Source organism: Budorcas taxicolor, chromosome 12 (assembly GCF_023091745.1).
Source record: "Budorcas taxicolor isolate Tak-1 chromosome 12, Takin1.1, whole genome shotgun sequence".
Taxonomy (NCBI): domain Eukaryota; kingdom Metazoa; phylum Chordata; class Mammalia; order Artiodactyla; family Bovidae; genus Budorcas; species Budorcas taxicolor.
In genome coordinates, this window is record NC_068921.1 from 12,651,332 (window position 1) to 12,674,121 (window position 22,790).

Sequence of the window (22,790 nt, forward strand, 5' to 3'; positions counted from 1 at the left end):
ATATTTTCATTTGTATATTATTAAACCTTTCTCCCCAAGAAATAAGAATGTCTAGAGCATTCATGGTTGCTGTAGGAATAGAGTCACTTTAAGGAGACAAGAAGGTTGAGGTTCTTTCTGTGATATCCTATGTTATAGGTTTTTTGAAAGTTTTTGGAATATTTCTCATTAAGGCTTTCAGATATTATTTGTAATTAAAAAGGGCTAAGACTGACTAAATATGGGTAATTTTTAATATATAATTTTGAACCTAAAAATAACATTTTGTAATGATTGATCTCATTAAGGTGCCAGTATTCATAGTTTTCATGAATATTCAAATATTCATGTTAGACTGTTGGGTACATTTTTATGTCTGAGAATCTTTGTTTTATGTTTTCATTTTTCTAAGTGACTGAATTTGAAGAAGTTATTTTAGGACAAAATGCTTGCCTGAATTACTCAGATCAATAAATTAGTTTCTTTTACTATTTTTTCTTTAGGTCTTTAGTGGATTAACTCATTGATTACATACAACAGCAGTATAGTTATGGCGACCTTCCAGTCCTTCAGGAACAATCACAGGAAAACTAGAGCATCTGTCAGAAAAGTAAGTTCACTATATTAGATTCCTTTTAGTGACAGTTTTAGTAAAAATGTTGATCTTTTTCTGAAGTCAGAGTCTTTAAGCAGCTGTGTTATGATATTAGTGTTTTTACACTTGATCTTAGCCAAAAGGCCAAGAAGGAATTGATATTACTGTTTTTAAATGAATCTTATTTATTGAAATCAATAATGATAAAATGCAGAGATTGGGATATATGAAAATAGTGATATGAAATCATGGAGACAATAAACTTTATTTCCCAAAAGATCAAAATCTCTCCCTATTTCTTCTCAGTAGTTTTCTTTCTTCTTCTTCACAATATAAGCATCAGGTGTGACTTTTCTTACATAAGCTTTAGCTTTACCTCAAAATATTACTGTTCACTGATTTACTCAGCAGATATAAACTTGAGTGCTGCTAGTATGCCTGGCCCTGGGCTAGGTAGCAGGTGGAAAATAAAGAGCGAGCAAATAAAATGTGATTCCTGATGCTTTCGGGTTTCTAGTCTGAGGAGGAACCCTCTCTCTTTTCCTCTCTTGTGATGATTCTGTTACCCTTTCATTCTTGACATTTTTCTTGACTAACACTATGGGGGTGTCACTTGACGAAAGGGAGAATGAACACTGGAGGATGGTTAGCAGTCTTTGTCAAACCTTTTTTTAGCTTCATCTCCTGCATTATATGACACTGTTGACAAGTCCTTGCTTGATAAATGGTCTTTGACTTCTTGCATTGTAGCTTTTCCTTGCTGCTCTCTTATGGTAGCTCTTGTCTTCTCTGCAGATCTTCTTTCCAGCTTCTCATTGTTAGTGTTCTTAAAAGCTGCTAGGCCTGCTTTTTCATTTAGCTATTCATTTCTTCAGAGATCTAGGAAATGTTTGGGTTTGTCTATAACTGGAATAGAGTGGTTGTTGAAAAAGGTGCCTGCAGAGTTGGAAAACAGAAAGTAAACTTACTTATTTTATATTTTTTAATTGGAAGATAATTGCTTTATAATATTGTGCTAGTTTCTGTAGTAATTATATTTTTAAGTAATATGCCCCTTGTGTTTTCAGGGACCTTTAAACTTGGTAGGTTCCCTTTTTAATTTGAACAAAGAGACCTGGGTTCGATCCCTGGGTCAGGAAGATCCCCTGGAGAAGGAAATGGCAAACTCACTCTAGTACTCTTGCCTGGAAAATTCCATGGATGGAGGAGGGTGGTGGGCTACAGTTCATGGGGTCGCAAAGATTTGGACATAACTGAGTGACTTCACTTCATTTCACTTCACAGTAAAAACTATTTTCTCTGTGTTTTTACTTTTTGTAAACTATAGGTATATTATAGTTTTTTCAGATTAGCCATTGGATCCATAGCTTTAAATTAGTAATTAAATTGTACTGATTGCTTTAAATTAATATTAGAACTAAGAAAATGCACATATACAGAAAATATAATAGTGAGCTAGTGACCATGTACTCCAGGCATTGTACTACCTACCTATTTAATTTGAATTCACCAGTGTATTCAGCCACAGCCGAAACGTCATACTGTTAATTTAATATTGTTATTTAGCCCATTGTTTATATTAGACACATGGTAAAGTTCTGGTTTGAATTCTCTTGACTATTTGGAAACCCTTTTAGATAGAAGTATATGAATCTAAATATTATATACTCTTTGTATGTATGTGTGTTTTGCATGCACAGTACAACTTTGACATCTTTATTTCAAAAGGTGTGTGTGTGTGTGTGTGTATATATATTTATATATATTAGCTGACAGAAACTTCCCTGTTGGCTAATGTGGAAATTGGAAATGTATACTCAGATTTTATAGATTTCACCTTACTTTGCATTAAAGATAAAGAGATACTTTGAATATTATTGGGAATCAGGGACTATGAGAACCAGAAAGAACTGTACTTTCTATTCCATTAATTTTTTCTAACATTTTATTATGAAAATTTCAAGCCTATAGAGAAACTATAGTACACCCACATGTAAACCTACATACCAACCACCCCTATTCAGCAGTTAATATTTTTGTTTTATTTCTGTGTGTGTATTTAATTTTTGGCAGAATCATTTGAAAATTAATGGTCTTTATTTTTTTTAACTATAATTGATTTATAATATTGTGTTAATTTGAGGTGTAGAGATTCAGATTCTTTTTCATTATAGGTTATCACAAGATGTTGAATATAGTTCCTTATGCTATACAGTAAATCCTTGTAAAAGTTAACATTCTTGATGTCTCTTCACTCCAGACATGATCACATTCAAGAAAATTAAATACATCCCCTTGTATCTAACACGCAGCCATACTCAGATTCCCTTATTACTCTGAAAATGATTTTATAGGCCCTCATCCACCCCACTTCCATTTTGGGTTCAGTGTAGGCTCCTATTGCATTTGAGCTAATTGCATTTGCTGGTCATGACTCATATTTTTGAGGAGTGGTTCTGAAAGAGCTTCTCCTCTTTTGCTTTGTTTTTAAATTCAAGACTGACTGGTTGAATGGGCCAGGCCCTTGTACAGTGTTCCACATTCTGCATTTGTCTGGTGGTTTTCTCACAGTGCTGTTTAACTCATTCTTCTCCCCTCTCTATATGTTTCATATAAACTAGAAGTTAGGTGTAAAGGCTTAACTTAGATTCAAGTTAAAAATTTTTAGCCAGGATACTAAAGGATAGTGAGAAGACAAAATTGCAGGTTTTCCTAATGATTAGTGATGCTAGAATCGATCAGTTGATTAGGGTAGTAACTGTTGTCCATTTTAAAAGTGTATATTCTGTTTTTTAGTTAGCAAATAATCTATGGGATGACACTTGGTGGTGTGTAAGCATCTTGTTTTTTCAACTTTCATTAATACTTTCGGCATGCCTTGATGGTCCTTTCCTGCAGCTAATTCTTGAAAGTTGCAAAATGGTGATTATCAATTTTCAGATGAATGACTTGGTGGAATAGTCACCTTAAATGGATGCAAGTATTTTAAATTTATTTGTGTTGCTCTGGAAGCATTGATTTTAAAATAACTATGTTTTCTCATCTTTTATTTATTTGCAGTCATTTATTTATTTATTCACTCGTTTATTTAAGTTGCTCAGATTACCCCAGACTTGGTTCCTATAAGCCCTTTCAGGCAATGCCAAAGTCCTTTTCTCAGGGTTAGAATTCTTTAATTGCTTCCTTGCTTTCTAGTATAAGACTGACCCTGTTTCTGCTTTACCTTCCTCAGACCTGGAATGGACTCTTTCTCCACAGAACCTTTTGATTTAGAAATCAAGATCTGGGTACTAACTGTGACTCTTGTTCTTTTACTGTCATGAGTTTATGTTGATTGCTTATGTTCAGATATCACATTTCATATTTTTTCCTATTTTAAGTTCATGTTCATAATTTAGCCTGAAAATTTCCACTCATTAGTGAAGAGAATCATTTAAAATTTCGAATATTCAAATATTGGGGGGAAAAGCGGTACAATGAACACCACATACACTCTTCACTTAGATTTACCCTGTTAACATTTTACCAAACCCATTCTGTGTGTATATACGTACATACACACTTCCCTTTTGAAACCAAATGAGAGTAGGCTACAGACATTATTTTACTTCTTGTCTTCATATGATAGCACGCTTCTCTTAGGAACATCAGCATTATTACCGTCCTTCAGAAAATCATTAATTCAGTAGCACAGTCTTAACGTGTAATCCATGCATAAATTTCCCCAGTTGTCTCAGTGTCCTTGTGATGATTTTCCCCTTGCCTCTCATCTGGGAGTCAAACAAGGTTGACATTGTCTACTTGGGTATTGTATCTTTTTGATCTCCCCACCCCCGTTGGCTCCATCTCTGGTCTAAATTCTTTTCTCCTGATGGCAAATCTTTGGAAGAGTTTGTACCACTTATCTTGCAGAACATCTTCATATTCCTAGTTCACTTGTTTTTCCCTGGGGTTAGGTTCAGGGGGCACACCTCAGGATGATGTCGTGGTCATTCTCGTGTGTCGGATCAGAAGGTGCATCTTGTTAAGGCCAGGCTTGACCGGATAGTTAGTTACCCTTAACTACCTTAACTCTGATAAACCACCAGTTATCTCCAGCATAAAGACACATAACCCCTTTATAATTATTACTGTTAATAAGTAATCCATAGGGTGATGTGACAAAACACTGTATCTTGTTCCCCAGTAGCTTTTAATCTGGTGGAGGAGGATACATTGATAGTCCTTTCCTGAATCAGTAGTTATATTGGGAGTTACAAATGGAATTTTTAAATTTTGTCATTCTGTTCATATTTGTTAGCCAGCGTTCTAAGGTAAGGTAGCACAGTACTCTAACCCCTACCCTTTTATCCGTCTCTCTTAATGGACTTGTAGTTTCTTTTAAAACTCAGCTGTTGTACTCCATTACCATCTGTATTCTTCTGATGCTTAGATTATCCCATATTTGGCCAATTGGAATTCCTTCAAGTGTTGTTCAAGCTTCTGTGTTCTTTTGAGACACTTTCTTTCGTTGTGTCACAGTAAGATGTTCAGCTGCACTTCATAAGTTTCTGCCTCAGACCTGGAATTCCTTCACTCACGGAACTTCTAGTTCTTTTAACTGGTGAATGGTATTTAGAAACCAAAATTTCTGTGCTGGATATGCTCATTGCTCTTAAGGGTCATTGATTCTATGATCTATCAGTGGAAAAAATGTAGTACATATGTTTAAAGAGTCCTGAGTTCATATTGAAAGTTCAGATTTAACATTATATTTTTAAAAAATTGCTTTGATTTCATATTTGCATCTTTTCTCTTTGTTGAGTTCATATTGTATGTGAGGTACTGAAATCTGGGGTAATAGATTGAGTAAATGACAATTACTTCAGTAATTTGGGTTAACAGGTAGGAAAGACATACATACAAAAGCAGTAATTATAATACATTGTGGTATAGATTAAACGATCTTAATGTGCAAACAATACAGTAGGAAGTTTGGGAGACTTGCATTACGACTAAGGGATGGGAAATCTTCACAGGTCTTGGAATATAGGATTTCTACAGGGGAACATTAGGAAATAAGGACATTTTTGCTAGAATAGCGATCAAATCAAGGGGGGAATAAGGTAGAGAGAAATTAATGTTCTCTTTATATTCAACTATAATACTCATTTCTTTATGAAATTTTCCTCCTCCTCTGTTTCTTTGCACTTATGACATCTTTTTCTTTCAAATCTGGAGTGCCTTCCCTCTTTCATCATATTGCTGCTTTAAGAACCCTGAAAAGCCTTATTTTGGGTTATTACCGCTTTGATTTTTCCATCTCCAACTTTGCTATGAAATTAATCACACTGTTAGCATACCTTATTGTAAGCTCCCCATCATCATCTTATGAATTGTTGCTTCTGTTCTGCCAGTGGCTTGGAAATCAGGTGTGCGATCTGCTAGGTGTCAGTGCAGGGTGAAAGGGACAGGACCTGGCTGAGGGCCTCACGTCTCTCCAGGTTGAGAGCCTGGGGTTGTTGAGTGTTGAGCATGTGGAGTTCTGCTTCAGCCTTTTGTTCTTTCTTTCTCTCAGTTGATTGAGTTCTGTTACATCAAAAGGTGCCCAGTGAAAATTCTTTGGAAAGTTTGACTCTCCTTTTAATCCATCATCAGGATCTTTTACATTGTCTTAGAATTAAGTAAATTAAGAGTATCTTGTGTTTTCAGAGCTTCAATGAAGATGTGTTCCAGTCTGTGAAGTCTTTACTGCAGAGCGAGAAGGAACTGTGCAGTGTATCAGCCGAGGACTGTTTGAAGCAGGATGAACATGCCAATTTGACTGAGGTTTGACGGATTACTCTCTGTACCCTTTCCTAATACAGCACAGTGTATTTTCAAGTATCTTTGTAGAACTGCGTGGTCTGTTTGTAAATGCCTAAAATCTCTGCACATTAATTCATGTGTGAGAAGTGCCTGTTTTAAGTACCTGCTAATATGGTGGCACTAGTGGTAAAGAACCTGCCTGCCAATTCAAGAGACGTAAGAGATGTGGGTTCAGTCCCTGGGTCAGGAAGATCTCTGGAGGAGGGCTTGGCAACCCACTCCAGTATTCTTGTCTGGAAAATCCCAGAGGAGCCTGGCGGGCTATAGTCCATGGGGTTGCAAAGAATCCCACACACCTGAAGCAATTTAGCACGCACACACAGCATAGTCATTACTGACCACTCATCAGACACACAGCTCTGTATTAGATGATTTCTACTATGTTCAGTAATTGGGACTTACATTCTGAAATTTTCTACTCTGAAACAAAATATATACTTATTTCTAATACTCATTTATTGGTTGTTTAAATTGAGTGCTTTGGTTCAAAAATGAAATAGTAGTGATACATTTATTTTGAAGTAAGATATTTGCCACTTAATGATATGATATACTACTTGCTCACCTTTTTCTCTGTTGCGTCAATGTTTCCAATCTTTGTTTGAATTTATTACTATAAAAAAGGGGTAAAGTTTTTTCCTACAATATATAACCATAGTCCATCTATACATTTATTTACCAAAGAAGAGAGACAGGGTATTGGGGTCATTGAAGCTCAAAACTGATAAATATGTTGATTAAAGATTCTTTTTTGAAATCAGGGTTCTAATAAAAACATTGGTTATTTTGGGTATGGTTTTCTTTCATATTCCTTGAGGAACTGTTTTTGAAGTAGCTGCATAGGATGGCGAGCACAGCTTTCAGGCCTGCAGTGGCTTCCGACCTGAGCCTCTTCTTTTTGTGTGAGCTCGGTTCTCTGGCTCTGGGCTGCTTTCCTGTTTGTTATCCCTTTCTGCTTTAGTCGAGCTGAGCCGCTCCTGATCTTGGCTGCTGCCAGGCATGGCAGGGCTTCTGTGTCCTCTGCCCCCAGCCGGTGTCCCGTTTCTGCAGTGCCCTCTGAGCCCACATTCCTTAGGCACTGTGAAACGCAGTACTCTGCTGGCAACTTCAGACCTCCATGCCAGCTCACCTTCTCTCTTGTATTCAGTAAAAGGAAGCTTGAAAGAATAGAAGGAATTCTGTCTCATGTTAGGTCGTATATATTTCCCAGGTATCTTTGTTGAAGAAAGGAAGCTTGTTATTTGAGTATCTCTTTGTTATTGAGTGCCTGTGATATGCTGGGCACTTTCCTCCACATTCTCATATTAACCCTCACAACTGTGGGAGAGGAGTGGTGTTGCCTTAAGATTTATACGTAGGGAGACAGGTTCCTACAGGTTAATGACTTACCTGGACACCTCGAAGTTTACTGTAACATTTCTGTGAAGGTAGTACTCATAATTAATGAGAGTAAAGATTCTACAACAACCTTAAGATTCTGACTTGCTTTTGAGTCATCAGAAAGATGTCAAAAGTATATTGAGTGTTGCTTTGTATGTTAACTATGCTGTTTTCTGTTAATTCTTGAGAATTGATTATCTGTATTGTTGCCACTTATTTCATATTTTTAGTCACAGAACTTGGTAGACAGTTTACTAGTCTCTCTTCAAGCAGTCACAATTTCTTGTTATGATGTCAAAGACAAGGAAATACAAAATTTTTAATTAATACTATTCAGGTTATAAAACTGTACATATTCCATATAGCAAAATAAGAAATACTGAAAGTATTTTTTAAAGAAGTCATTAATCCTATAAGTGAGGAAAGAAAAAACCATAGGGGGGATAAAAGTAGAGAAAAATAAGATCACTTACAATGCCATCATTGAAAGTTAATCCCTCCTTATAATCTGGCATATTAACTTCCAGAATTATTTTCCTGGTGTGTATTTTTAAAAATAAGGCTGAAATGGTGTGTATAGTCTATTTCATTTTTCTATAACTTGTCCTTTTTGCTTAATAATGTGACATGTCCTCAGATCATTAGATTGTCTTTAAAAATTTAATTTCTATAAACTTTTGTAGAGAAATCTCCAGGTAAAGGTATTGAAGGAAATAAATGTGATAGCACAGAGAGTCAGTCAGAAGGTAGCTTGAGAGGTTCCCAGGGAAAGCCTCTCTGAGGAGGTGACGTTTAGGTTGGAACTAGAAGAACAAGAAGCAGCTAGACAGGTAAACATGGCAAGGAATAGGGGTCCAGGTTGAAGGCACCACTCTGAAGCCCTTAGGCAGGAACAATCAGGAGTGTCCTGGACCCAGAGAGGGGGCCCATGTGTTTGAATGAAGGTGAGGGAAAGTTGAAGCCACCAGCTAAGCCAGAGCCTTGGGACCTCCATTAGAACTCTGCATTGAGAAGCTTGGAAAAGTTTTGACAGGGAAATGACAGGATGATTCCCGAGGCAGGTAGGAGAGGACTGGGGTCGTGTGGGGGAGAAGTGGCTGTGGAGGCTGTGGAGAGAAGAGTCGTGTGCTTTATGTTTGAGGGTGAGGATTGAACTTGCTAATGAGTGGGTGTGGGAGAGGTTCGGGAACCCCAGTTATGGAGCCAGACCTTTGGTGAAAAACCTTTGTGATCATCTTTGAAAAAATTAATCATCTTGCAGCAGCATTTTAATGCGTTGTGTGCTTTGCTTTCTGTTTCTCAGCTCTGTCAACAATCTAATTGAGATAAGACTTAAAAATTTTAATGGACCTTTATTCCTTTTTTATTCAGGTCACATTTCTAGGTTTTAATGAAGAAACAGATGCTGCTCATATACAGGTATGGTCGACTTATTGAACTGGAAAGGGACATGAGAGATTATTTGAAACAAATTTTGAGAGCATGGAAAATTTGCCTCATTAGCCCCAAAGTTACATTAAACTCTTCTGTTATCATTCCTATTTAAAGTTAAAAGATGACATTTTGAGGTCATTTTGAGTGTGTCCTCGACATTTTCACTTTTAGTGTTTTCACTGAGTGTTTCTGTTATGGAAAGCAGTTTTAGGTTAGGGGACCACAGAAGTCATTTATCTGAGAAGGTTGCAAACCACAGGCTAACTTTTTCTGCATCTGTCATAATGTAGAATGGAAGATTTATTTTTTATTTCAATGGTTTTTATAATCTAACTTCAACAGTCATATTCTTATGTTTTTAATTGAGAAAAGAGTTAAAATTGTTAAAGTAAGAATAAATTTGTAAAAAATAATGAAGAACCAATGTAAAAATTTTAGCCTGTTTGATTTAGGCAGGTGTTTATAGAGGGACTGACAGTTGAGATTAGGATCAGCAAAGGAAAGCTGCGCACTTACGTGAAGAGGAGTTGAAGCGTGGGTAGATGTGATAGGGGTACTTTTTTTTCACCTTGTACTGCTTCTTAAAACTTGTGCTTGTCGTGTTTCCTTTTGTGTCAGTAAAACATCTAGCAGAAGCAGCAGCACTAGCACTGCAGTGTTTGTAAAGATAATGCGTATCTGGTGATGAGAAAAGAAAACTTTGCTGTGTGTCTTGATCGTGCCCTTGCCTGCAGGAAATAGTCTAGACAACGGGCACAGGAGAAGATATAGTTGCGAGAACGTAAGGCTGAGAAGACGTATCCAAAGTTATTTCTTTCATACTCCACTTCCTCTTTAAGAATGACTGATAAAACCAAGTTTACGAAGGAAAGTACTGTATGAATGGTCAGAGATGGTAATAATTCTTGCACTGAGCAAAACAGTTGCATAAAAGGGGCAAATGGAAAGAAAAACAGGCATTTTTCTTTACATCTTCAAAAAATTTTCACTAAAGGGAAGAAAGGCAGAAAAATAGACTTGGATTATACAAATATGTAACTTAACCGTCAAAAGAAGTGTAAAAGCAAGAATCCCATTTGAGAAATTTCGTGGTTAAACTTGAGGACTCCAGGTTTGACATTTGCTGCTGAAAACTATTAAATGCCTCGTTGTTGATGTGTTAGATACCATGTAAAATCTCGTTACAGTTGGTATCATTATGTTTAAAATGCTACAAAAATTGTCAATTTTAAAATATTTTAGTACATTTTATTTTTGAGTTTCCAAACAATCGATGGTGCTCAATAAACTGCAAGTGTTAGCTATTATGAACTGGAAAGTTTACTAACTAGTAGACTTTAGTGTGCTGCAGTCCACGGGGCTGCAAAGGGTCGGACATGATTGAGCAGTGAACAACAATGACAAGTAGACTTTATGATTTTAGTTCAGGGCCACAATATAAGGGACTTAAAGTGTTATGCTACAATGTTATTTATTGTGTTATTGCTTTACATTAGGATTTGGCTGCAGTTTCTTTGGAACTCCCAGATCTTCTGAATTCACTGCACTTCTGCAGTCTAAATGAAAATGAAATTATTTGTATGAAGGATATAAATAAATCATCAGATATAAACAGTGATCCTCTAAACCAGGTAACTTTTATATATTATTTCTAACGAGTTTTTGTTGGCACATTTTATAAACGACTTAATTGAGCGTTGTTGTAGTTCACTCACTCAGTCCTGTCTGAATCTTTGCAACCCCATGGATTGCAGCATGTCAGGCTCCCCTGTCCTCCATGATCTCCTGGAGTTTGCTCATATTCATGTCCATTGAGTTGATGATGTCGTCTAACCATCTAGTCCTCTGCCTCCCACTTCTCCTTTTGCCTCAAATCTTTCCCAGCATCAGGGTCTTTTCCAGTGAGTCAGCTCTTCACATCACGTGGCCAGAGTATTAGAGCTTCAGCCTTAGCATCAGTCCTTCCAGTGAATATTCAGGGTTGATTTTCTTTAGGACTGACTGGTTTGATCTCCTTGCTTTGTGAGAGACTCTTAAGAGTCTACTCCAGCGCCAAATTAGAAAGCATCAGTTCTTCGGTGCTCAGCTTTCTTTTTGGTCCAGCTCTCACACCTGTATATGACTACTGGAAAAACCATAGCTTTAACTATATAGGCCTTTGTCAGCCAAGTACTATTTCTGCTTTTTAATATGCTGTTTAGGTTGATGATTGCTTTCCTTCCAAGGAGCAAGCGTCTTTTAGTTTGATGCCTGCAGTCACTGTCTGCAGTGATTTTGGACCCAAGAAAATAAAATCTGTCACTACTTCCACCTTTTCCTTTTCTATTTGCCATCAAGTGATGGGACCAGATGCCATGAGTTTTTTTTCCATTGTTGAGTTTTAAGCCAGCTTTTTCACTCTCTACTCTGACCATCTTCTGGGTTTGCCAGGTGGTGATAGTGGTAAAGAACCCTCCTGTCAACACAAGAGGCAAGAGACTCCAGTTCAACCCTGGATGGGAAGCTCCCGTGGAGGAGGGCATAGCAGTCCACTCCAATGTTCTTGCCTGGAGAATCCCATGGACAGAGGAGCCTGGCAGGCTACAGTCCATAGTTGCAAAGAGTTGGATACAACTGAGACTTAGCACCCACGCAAGAGATGCTTTTCTTTAGGTGCTCTTCACTTTCTGCCATTAAAGTGGTATCATCTGCACATTGAGGTTGTTGCTATTTCTCCTAACAGTCTTAATTCCAGCTTGTGGTTCATCCAGCCTGGAATTTGGCATAATGTACTATGCATATAAGTTAAATAAGCAGGGTGTCAATGTGCAGCCTTGATGTATTCCTTTCACAGTTTTGAACAATCACTTATTCCTTATCTGGTTCTTTTGCTTCTTGACCTGCATACAGGTTTCTCAGGAGACAAGTAAGGTGATCTGGTGCTCCCATCTCTTTCAGAACTTTCCACAGTTTGTTGTGATCCACACAGTCAAAGGCTTTAGCGTAGTCAGTGAAGCAGAAGTAGATATTTTTCTGGAATTTCCTTGGTTTCTCCATGATCCAACAAATGTTGGCAGTTTGATCTCTTGTTCCTCTGCCTTGTCTAAATCCAGCTTGTACATCTGGAAATTCTCAGTTCATGTGTTGCTGAGGCCTAGCTTGAAGGATTTTGAGCATAGCCTTACTAGCATGTGAAATTAGTACAATTATCTGGTGTTTGAACATTCTTTGGCATTGCCCTTCTTTGGAATTGGAATGAAAACTGACCTTTTCCAGTCTTACGGCCACTGCTGCATTTTCCAAATTTGCTGGCATATTGAGTATAGCACTTCCATAGCATCGTCTTTCAGATTTGAAACAGTTCAGCTGGAATTCCATCACTTCCACCAGTTTTATTCATAGAAATGCTACCGAAGGCCCACTTGACTTCACACTCCAGGATATCTGACTCTAGGTGAGTGATCACACCATTGTGGTTATCTCGGTCATTAAGATCTCTTTTGTATAGTTCTGTGTGTTCTTGCCACCTCTTAATATCTTCTGCTGCTATTAAGTCCATACCATTTCTGTCCTTTTTTGTGCCCTTTTGAAATGTTTGCTTAGTATCTTCATTTTTCTCGAAGAGATCTTTAGTCTTTCCGGTTCCGTTATTTTCCTCTGTTTCTTTGCATTGTTCATTTAAGGCCTTCTTATCTCTCTTGCTATGCTCTGGAACTCTGGTTTCAGTTGGGTATGTATTTCCCTTTCTTCTTTGCTTTTTGCTTCTCTTCCTTGCTCAACTATTTGTAAAGCCTCATCAGACAACCACTGTGCCTTCTTGCATTTCTTTTTCTTTGGGATGGTTTTTGTTACTGCCTCCTGTATAGAGTGTTAAAAACCTTCTTCTATAGTTCTTCAGGCACTTTCTCTACCAGAGCTAATCCCTTGAATCTATTGATCACCTCTACTGTTTAATCATAAGGGATTTGATTCAGGTCATACCTTAATGGTCTAGTGGTTTTCCTTACTTTCTTCAGTTTAAGCCTGAATTTTTCAATACGGAGCTGATGATCTGAGCCACAGTCAGCTCCATGTTTTGCTTTTGCTGACTATAGAGCTTCTCCATCTTTGGCTGCAGAGAACATAAGCAGTCTAATTTCGGTATTGACCATTTGGTGATGTCCATGTGTAGAGTTGTCTCTTGGGTTGTTGGAAAAGGGTGCTGGCTGTGACCAGCATGTTCTCTTGACAGAGCTCCGTTAGCCTTTGCCCTGCTTCATTTTGTACTCCCAAGGCCAAACTTGCCTGTTACTCTACTCTGGTTATCTCTTGACTTCCTGCCTTTGTATTCCAATCCCCTATGATGAAAAGGACATCTTTTTTTTGGTGATAGTTCTAGAAGGTCTTGTAGGTCTTCATAGAACCAGTGAATTTCAGCTTCTTTGGCATTAATGGTTGGGGCATAGACTTGGATTACTGTGATGTTGAATAGTTTGCCTTGGAAGCGAACCAGAGTCATTCGATCATCTTTGAAGTTGCACCCAGTTACTGCGTTTCGAACTCTTTCATTGACTATGAGGGTTACTCCATTTCTTCTAAGGAATTCTTTCCCATAGTAGTAGATACAGTGGTCATCTGAATTAAATTCGCCAATTGCTGTCTATTTCAGTTCACTGATTCCTAAGATGTTGATGTTCAATCTTGCCATCTCCTGTTTGACCACATCCAATTTACCTTGATTCATACACCTACATTTCAGGTTCCTATGCAGTATTGTTCTTTATATATCTGACTTCACTTTCACCACTAGACACATCCAAAACTGAGCACGTTTCCACTTTGGCCCCTGGTCTTCATTCTTCCTGGAGCTATTTGTAATTGCCCACTTCTGTACCCCAGTAACATATTGGACACCTTCCGACCTGGGCAAGCTCATCTTCTGGTGTCATAACTTTTTCCTTTTTTATAGTGTTGCTGGGTTCTCTAAGCAAGATTATTGGAGTAGCTTGCCATTCCCTTCTCCAGTGGACCACGTTTTGTCAGAACTTTCAACTATGACCTGTCTTGGGTGGCCCAGCATGGCATGGCTCATAGCTTCATTGAGTTACATAAGCCACTTTGCCACAACAGGCTGCAATCCATGAAGAGGTTAATTTAGAGCATTAAACTTTAAAATGCTTGGGTAAAGTTTCTTTTTGTTTAATACCATCTCGAGGAAATATAATTCATAAGAAATCTAACTCACAAATCCTTGAACTCACTGAAGGATAAAATAATTTTGGTCATAGCTTTAAATTAGATTTTCCGTGTGTGAAGCTCCATAAGTGGTATGTAAGACATATTAATTTTTTTCTGAAAATTGATTATTTCTGGATTTCTTGAATTTTTACCTATGTGTAAGTCATACAAAATTTTCCCTTTTCTTTCTACCTCCAAATTTATGTAAACATTGAGCTGTATCTTTTAAAGAATATACTTTAACTCATTTTCTGGTTTAAAAAATTTCATGTTAAATCAGTACCTGAAGATGTGTTCTTTATTTATTTATAAGCAAAAATGTCACCATTTCAGTGAGGTCATTAGTTTCATTAACATTGAACATTTAGTTCTTTACTAAGTGTTAATTTCTTGATAATGCATCAAACAAAAATGCATTGCATATTTTCCCTCCTAAAACTTGAATCAGTAGGTTTAAATTTAGGTTACTTATTCCTTCAGGTGTTATAGACTACTGTGTTTTTTATGAGATTTACAGATAAAAGTAGAACTGTACTCATTTCCTTCTTTAGATTCTTCATTTATATTTACTTTGTTTTATTTACTAGGAGAGGTGATCAGCTATTTTATCTCATTTCTAGTCTTTTGAACAAGTCATTTGTCAACGTTTGTCTTTTAAAATAATATGTATGGGAAAATTCAGTTGACTTTTTATTTTTAATCAAAGCTATAAACCTTGGAAATTGAAATACTAGGAGAATTTAGGAGAAAGGAAGGGATGGTTCTTTTATAATAGAAGAGAATGTACTATGCTGAAAGCTGCAGGAAAATGGGATACAGGAGGACTAAGACCTGGTTCCTGTCCTTAAGCAGTTGGTAATATAGTTGGTGAGCCAGGTGAGCGGTTAAGAAAAAGCACAGGGCTGCATAGTAGTACAGGAGAGCATCGTCGCCACAGAAATGGATGGCCAGTTCTTTTGACATTTAAGGAGACGTAATAGGTAGAATTTGAATACCTGGATAAGAGAAAGGTGAGAGAAGATACTGGAAAGTGAGAAGTGTTGTGGAGAAAGAATGAAGAAAATACTTAAACATTACAAAATCAGGCAGCCTTTTAGGATGCATGTGTTTCTTTTTTTTTCTTTTAAAATGGTATCGTGTTATTTCTGGACTTCATTTCCAGGTAATATGTCTTGTAAGTGTAGTATATTTTGAAATTAAAATTGTTACCATCTTTTATCTTTTCCCAGAGTCAACATCCTGGAATGCTTTGTGTCATGAGAGTGTCACCTACGTTACCAAGACTTAAAATTGATTTTATCTTTAGTCTCCTAAGTAAATACGCTACTGGCATAAGGTACACCCTGGACACATATTTGCATCACAAGCACCAACTTGAGGCCACCAATGAAGATGATGATGATACTAACCAGTCTGTATCTTCCATCGAAGATGACTTTGTCACTGCTTTTGAGCACTTAGAGGAGGAAGAGACTTCAAAGCCATATAATGATGGTTTGTTCTTCACTAGATTTTTTTCCTTGAAATAGAGAATTAACGTTTAAAGTTCAGTTTTAAAAGTTTTAAGACAGACTTGTTCAGTTGAAACTTATTTTGAAATTTGATCAAATTTAAGTATTGATACCTTTCTTTTTTCTGATTGAGGAATTAACTTTCTCATGTCTTTTAAGATCATTGTTACCCACATCTATTGCTAGCTGGCAGGGTCACCTAAATATTAGTGTTTCTAACATGTGGTAGCATGCTAGATATTCCTTAGACCAGGTATTTCTAGATGTGGGCTAGAATGAGAATATTTTAGCAATGGGTAAACTCCAATACTTTGGCCACCTGATGCAAAGAGTTGACTCATTAGAAAAGACCCTGATGCTGGGAAAGGTTGAGGGCAGGAGGAGAAGGGGACGACAGAGGATGAGATGGTTAGATGGCATCACCGACGCAATGGACATGGGTTTGGGAGGACTCTGGGAGTTGGTGATGAACAGGGAGGCCTGGCATGCTACGGTTCATGGGGTCACAAAGAGTTGGACATGACTGAGCGATTGACTTGAACTGAATACTTGTTCTTAAGTACAACTTGAGATAAATCTGTTAATTCAGTGGTCCCCATCCTTTTTGGCACCAGGGTCTGGTTTCATGAAAAGTAATTTTCCCATGGAACTAGGGCAGGAAGGGGATGGTTTCGGGATGATTCAAGTGCATTATATTTATTGTACACGTTATTTCTAGTATTATTACATCAGCTCCACCTCAGGTCATCAGGCATCACATCCTGGAGGTTGGGGATCCCTGTGTTAAAACGAAATAGTATAGACGATACTTATAATACAAATGAGTATTTCATGCTTCAAGTCTACTTATTCCCATTTATTTAAATCAATGAAAAAATTCTTTTCAAGAATAATCATTTTCTTTTCCTCTAGGATTAAACATAATTGCACCAAGGAGCCAGTGTGATGCTGCTTCACAGACTATTTCTGGTCACCATTTGGATACCCATGATTTCAGGGTTCTGGTTGGCTCTGAGCAGCAGAAGTCATTGGCTAAACCTTCAGCTTCTTTAATAAACATTCTGGGACATAAAAAACTGCCTCCAGTGAGAACTTCAGTCACAACATCAGTCTCTGAACCATGGGTCCAGAGGAGTTTCTATAGGTCCTTTGCTGCTTCAGAGAAAGGTAGTGATGCCCAGAAACCGTTGTTCTCCTCTTCTCCTGCCTACTCGTCTGAATCAGAGTGCTCAAGTCCAAGTCCTGTTATTTTCTTGGATGAAGAAGGTTATCAAAAAAGTTTGAAAGCAAAACTTGAGTTACCTAAAATTCCTGTGACGAAAGATGATATTGAGGATTCAGACTCAGAAGTGAGTGAATTTTTTGATAGTTTTGATCAGTTTGATGAACTAGAACAAACTTTAGAGACTGCTTGTCCGTTTCTGAAAGATCTTGCTATAGGGAAGTCATCGCAAAAGAAAGGGCACAAACATGAAAAATTGTGCTCTGTAACCACTACTATGAATCCTCAAAAATTCAAGTTTGATCGGCCAGCTCTCCCAGCTAACATTAGGAAGCCAACACCTCGTAAACCCGAATCCCCTTATAGTAACCTGTGTGACACCCCAGATTCTCCCCGCCCCGTGAAGGCCTCAGGGGAAGACAGTGGTTTGTTTAGTCCTATTCGGTCCTCTGCTTTCAGTCCTCTTGGAGGCTGTACTCCAGCTGAATGCTTTTGCCAAACAGATACTGGTGGAGATAGGAGTCATGAAAATCCTGATTCTCTTTATTACACCTATGAAGATTATGCAAATAGCATTTCCTGTGAAGTTCTGGGCTCAGTTCTTCATAGCCAACATACAAATGCAACATCCAACACTAATAGTATTAAAAAGGGAGAAAATAAAATGGTAGCTCTTCAGCATGGAAGCCTTGATCAAAAAAGTAAGTCTAAAAATAAACCCTTAATGATTGATAGCATTCAGAAGTTTGCAGCAGATCTCGTGGAAAAAAGTTTTGGCAGTGCATTTAAAGACTTACAGAAGGGGGTCTCTTCATGTACCAATGCCTTATGCCAGTTAGCCATCAAGTTGACGTCATCCATTTTTCAAATGGCATTTAACGAACTGAGAAGGCAGCGTGCTTTTTCACTGAAAGAACAAGCCATTGGTGGCCTGGCTAGTTTTTTGGTGAGTGAGGCATTCTCAAATGCTTTAAAAGATCTACAATATGTAAAGAAACAGATCTTCACTAACACCGTCACTAGATTTGCTGCAGATCTCGCCGAAGAGCTTATTTTTGAAGGCATCATGGAAGTGTGTCAGTTCTCGTATCCTCCAACACCTGCATCTCTGCAGGGTCGGTCATTTCAGTACGAAGACAGAGTGGTGAAGTCCTATGCAAGAGATCTGTCTGAATCTGTAATACAGGAAGCGTTCATTGAGCTGTCTCAGGTTGATGTTACCTTCACCACAAAGGCAGCAGTTAGCGTTTCCCCAGAAAACATCAAGTTTGTGAGCACAGAAGATGTAGTGTCAGCGACACAGACTTCTGTGTGTTCCCCTACTTCTAACAGTCAAACAGTTGTGGTGACGAAACCAGTGCAGGAATATAAAAAGGAATACACGGTGCAGCAGGCCTTGTTCTGTACTTCAGGAATTGTTACTTCAATCCCAGTGCCCTTGGCAGGAAGTGCCCTTCTCCCATACCGTATTTCTTCTAATAGGTATCAGACAAAGTCTTATCCATCATGTGATGATAGTCATTTGAATGGTAGTCCTACCCTAGCAGGTGTTGCCGCAAAAAGCAAAGAAGAGGAGCTAGCTTGTCTCAGGAATATTTGTTTACCTTCAGACCACAACTCCGGTAGCCAGAATGAGGTGAAACCAACTAGTGATGTTGTTGAAACAAAAAGCTCTTCAAAGTTAACAAATGATCCTGTCATTATTAGCGATTTTTCTGCTGCAATGGTGCATACGATAGTAAATGAAACTATAGATTCAGTGACATCTTCCAAAGTTGCAAAAACAGAAGAACACACAGATTGTTTAACTCAAACAGGAAAGGGAAAAACCCCTTCTTCGATCCCCTACTGGGATCAAACAACACTGCCACAGAGTGAGGCTAGCAAGAAGGACATGTTCGCCGGTCAGTTATCTAAATCTATTATCAAACATTCCATAGATGAAAGCAAGTTAGTGATCCTAAATGTAGATAAAAATGTCCTCCACAAGAAAGACTTGCCTGTTCCTGGAGACGAGTCACAGACCTTGGAAGAGTTCCCCAAGTTTCTTGAAGCTCAAGATCATTTAACTCACTGTTCACTTTCAGAAGGAAAGGATTGTGTTCCAGAAGGTAAAGGTTCAGTGGCTCCTGGATTTTCTTTGGAGACACTACCACCTTGTCTACCAGCAGCAGGCCAGAAAGCCGACCTGAAGGAAATTGCTAAGGACAAATCTGTGAAAAAGCAGAATTTGCATAATTCAGCCCTTGAGCCCTTGGCTTTTGGGCAGGAAAACTCTTTTCCCCATTCACATGCTTTCTCATCCACAGTGCTCACCTGTGCAGATGGTTTGCACGTGGAAGAGAAACAGAAAATGAGAGATGGGAACGTAATACCTGACACCCCTCCATCAACTCCTCTGGTTCCATCCCAGGCTCCTTCTGAGTGGGATATCAAGAAGTTAACCAAAAAGCTTAAGGGGGAGTTAGCAAAAGAGTTTGCACCGGCCACACCACCGTCCACACCTCACAACTCGTCTGTAAGCAGTTTGTCTGAAAATGAACAAAATGCAATAGAAAAAGAAGAGTTCATGTTGAAGCTCATGCGGTCTCTCTCAGAAGAAGTTGAAAGTAGTGAAGGCGAAGAGCAGCCAGAGGTGGACGTGAAGTTGGAGCCAGCAGGGAAGAAAGTTCAGTTTGCAGACACGTTGGCGACACACATCGTTTCTCTCGCAACCGAAATGGCGGCTTCCCATTTGGATAATAAAGTGATTCAAGAAGCCAGGGTGAAAAGCCCTTGCTTAAATGTGCAGAGTCAAAGAAGCCTGTCACCTGCTTTTTTAAAGTGCTCAGATGAAAGCTTACAAGCATTACGTAGTTTTGCAGGGGATATGGCAGCAGAAGTCATTACGGAAGCTGAAAAAATAGCAAAAGTTAGGAGCTGTATGTTTTTCAGGAGGAAGAGGAACAGTTGTGTTGATGGTGACCAAGATTATAGATCAGAAGAGAAGTCGGATGTAGAGGCTGTAGCACACCCGGGAGGAGTAGATCCGTGTGTTCTTCCTTTGCCACCAAGTTCTTGTCTGTCAGGTCTAACGTACAAGTATCCCAGCTGTGAAAGTGTGACAGATGAGTATGCAGGTCACATTATCCAAATACTAAAACAGGAAGGTGGTAATAGTGACTTAATAATGGACCAGTACGCCAACAGACTTGCCTATCGGTCCGTTAAGTCAGGATTGCAAGAAGCAGCTAAAACAGCCAAAGTGAAGTGCAGCTCCAAAATATTCCCTTTGCAGAGCTCACAGGTGAAAACCAACGATGAACTGTTACTGTTTTTAAATAAAGAACACCAGCAAGAAGCAGATAAAAAAAGACAAAGCAGAAGTGGTGGAAGTTACCTTCATAAAAACCAGACTTGTGAGTGGACACGGGACATGTGCAGAAGTGAGTGCTCAGAACTACATAGTTTTTCAACCTGTCTTGCTCACAGCATCACAAGAGATGTTACAAAAGAGCTGATGGCATCAACAGGTGGCTTGCCAAAATCGTTAACAGATTCTTGCCTTTATGAAAAAAACGCATGTGACGAAGATACTGAGACTCATGTCGGGCCAGAGTTTCCCAAGTCTCTTCAGCCTTCTTCACAGAATCACAGATTTTCTCAGAGTACAGGCAGCTTGAGTGGGTGTGGCTATGGAGAGACTGTCGTTCAAGCTATAGAGCAGTATGCTAACAAAGTTGTGGGCGACACTTTAGAGGTGGGTTTAGGATCTGCCGTCTTCCATGTGTCTGAAGCCACAAAAGCAGTTGATAGGATCACTTACGCAGAAAAGCTGTCACATCTGGTGGGTCAGGCTTGCCGATACTGTGACCGTAAAGAGCTCCATGACTGCACTGGAAATTCGTCTCCTCGCTTTCCCAGACCGGATTCACTTGCTGGTAGTAAGCCAGTTTCTCATTCACAGCTTAGCAGCTTCTATCAGAAATCTAGGATTTTTCATCTTGATGTCCCTCAAATTCACGTTAATCTCGATAAGAAGACAGTGCTTGCTGAGAAGATAGTTGCTGAAGCGATTGAAAAGGCAGAGAGAGAGCTGAGTAGTACCAGCCAGGCAGCCGACAGTGGGATCGGACAGGAAGGCGCCAGCTTTGCCGAGAGCCTCAGCACAGAGATACTGGCATCAGCAGTGGTCAGTGCTGGACAGGCCATCAGCAGGTAAGCTTCTGATTTCTTTTGGGTTTTGCAGTAAAGAGTTAACTTGATTATTTATGTCTTAGAAAGATGTTCAGAAAGATGTGATTCTTTTTAATCCTAAATGAACAAAAAGGAATACTCCCTATTATATTTGCATATCGTTGCTATCCTACCTGTTACTTTTCATAGACACTGTCTCATTATCCCCCAGCAGCCCTTTGGGGGAAGGAAGGTATGAACCATTTCCTCAATTGGAGGCTTAGAGTAGATAGTCACCTTGCCCAAGTTTACACAGCTGTAGAGTAGGTAAGGTTGAATCAAGGAAACAGCTGGAGAAGTTCATACAGCAAATACTGAGTATCACCATATTAATGTACCACTCTGAGATTATGTTTTTATTTCTGTTCACAAAGGTAAGTTTTCTTACAAAGAGCATAATTGAACGTGCCAGGCATCTCTGTCCATGGGATGTCCCAGGCAAGAATACTGAAGTGGGTTGCCATTTCCTTCTCCAGAGGGTCTTACCCACCTAGGGTTCTGTGTTGCAGGTGGATTCTTGACCAGTTGAGCCACAAAGGAAGCCCCATGAGGAAAGCAAGCATTCTCTAACTAGCCCCCTCCTGCCACCACTCCTCTGGATAAGCCGCCGTCTAAGGGACAGCTCTCTCTGATAGTCCTACAGTGTTCTGTGTTTTAGAGGCCATGCCTTGTGCTCAGTGGGCCTAACAGCTTAGTTCAGATGTTCACTTTTAGCCTTCTCTCTCCCTGGGAAAACATTAGGACTGACTGGTGTTATTAGTTTGTAGGATTATTTTTGTTAGTCTCATGGAAAGAGAAAATTTCTTGAGGAGGAATTTCATTGAGCCACATGGTAACCCAGGATATTTTAGTATCTTTTGTCAGTGCCGTGACAAGCACTGCCTCTTTTCTTGGCCATCTTAAGATAGGGAGATGCAGGGAGCTAGTGCTGGGGGTGGTGTGCAGTTTCGAAGAGGTAGCAGGAAGCAGCTCTGACAAAGGGACATTGGAGCAGCGAGCCAAAGGTGAAGAGACAATAGCTAAGTGGGAATCAGGGAAATGGAGTTCCCAGCCAAGGTTAGTGGGACTGTGTATTGGGGAAACAGCAGAGAGGCTTGTGTGGCTAAGGTGGGTGAGCCAGGGAGAGCAGGAGCCCAGTGGAGGTCATGAGAGGTCATCATACCAGATGCATGTTAAAAGGGTTTGGACTCTTATTCTGATTGATGAGAAGCCACTGGAAGGTTTTGATCAGAAGACTAACACTTTCCCTCTTCATGCTTGAAAATATGGGGCAAGATTGGGGTATAGGGTTAAGAGGCACAAACTACTATGTGTAAAATAAGCAACAAGGGTAAATTTTATAGCATTGGGAAATATAAGCCATTATTTTTTAATAACTTTAAATGGAATATAATCCTTAAACATACTGACT

The 22,790-nt window shown here is 38.9% G+C and overlaps 1 protein-coding gene across 1 annotated transcript in view; it reads left to right on the top strand.

The window, feature by feature from the left end:
• Positions 1-529: 529 nt before the first annotated feature.
• AKAP11 (A-kinase anchoring protein 11) overlaps positions 530-22,790 on the top strand; it is a 34,067-nt gene continuing 11,806 nt past the window's right edge. The window contains exons 1-6 of the mRNA XM_052650307.1: positions 530-589; positions 6,266-6,382; positions 9,173-9,220; positions 10,732-10,866; positions 15,661-15,925; positions 16,855-21,361. Coding sequence (XP_052506267.1) covers positions 530-589; positions 6,266-6,382; positions 9,173-9,220; positions 10,732-10,866; positions 15,661-15,925; positions 16,855-21,361 — 5,132 coding nt within the window. The remainder of the gene's footprint in view (positions 590-6,265; positions 6,383-9,172; positions 9,221-10,731; positions 10,867-15,660; positions 15,926-16,854; positions 21,362-22,790) is intronic.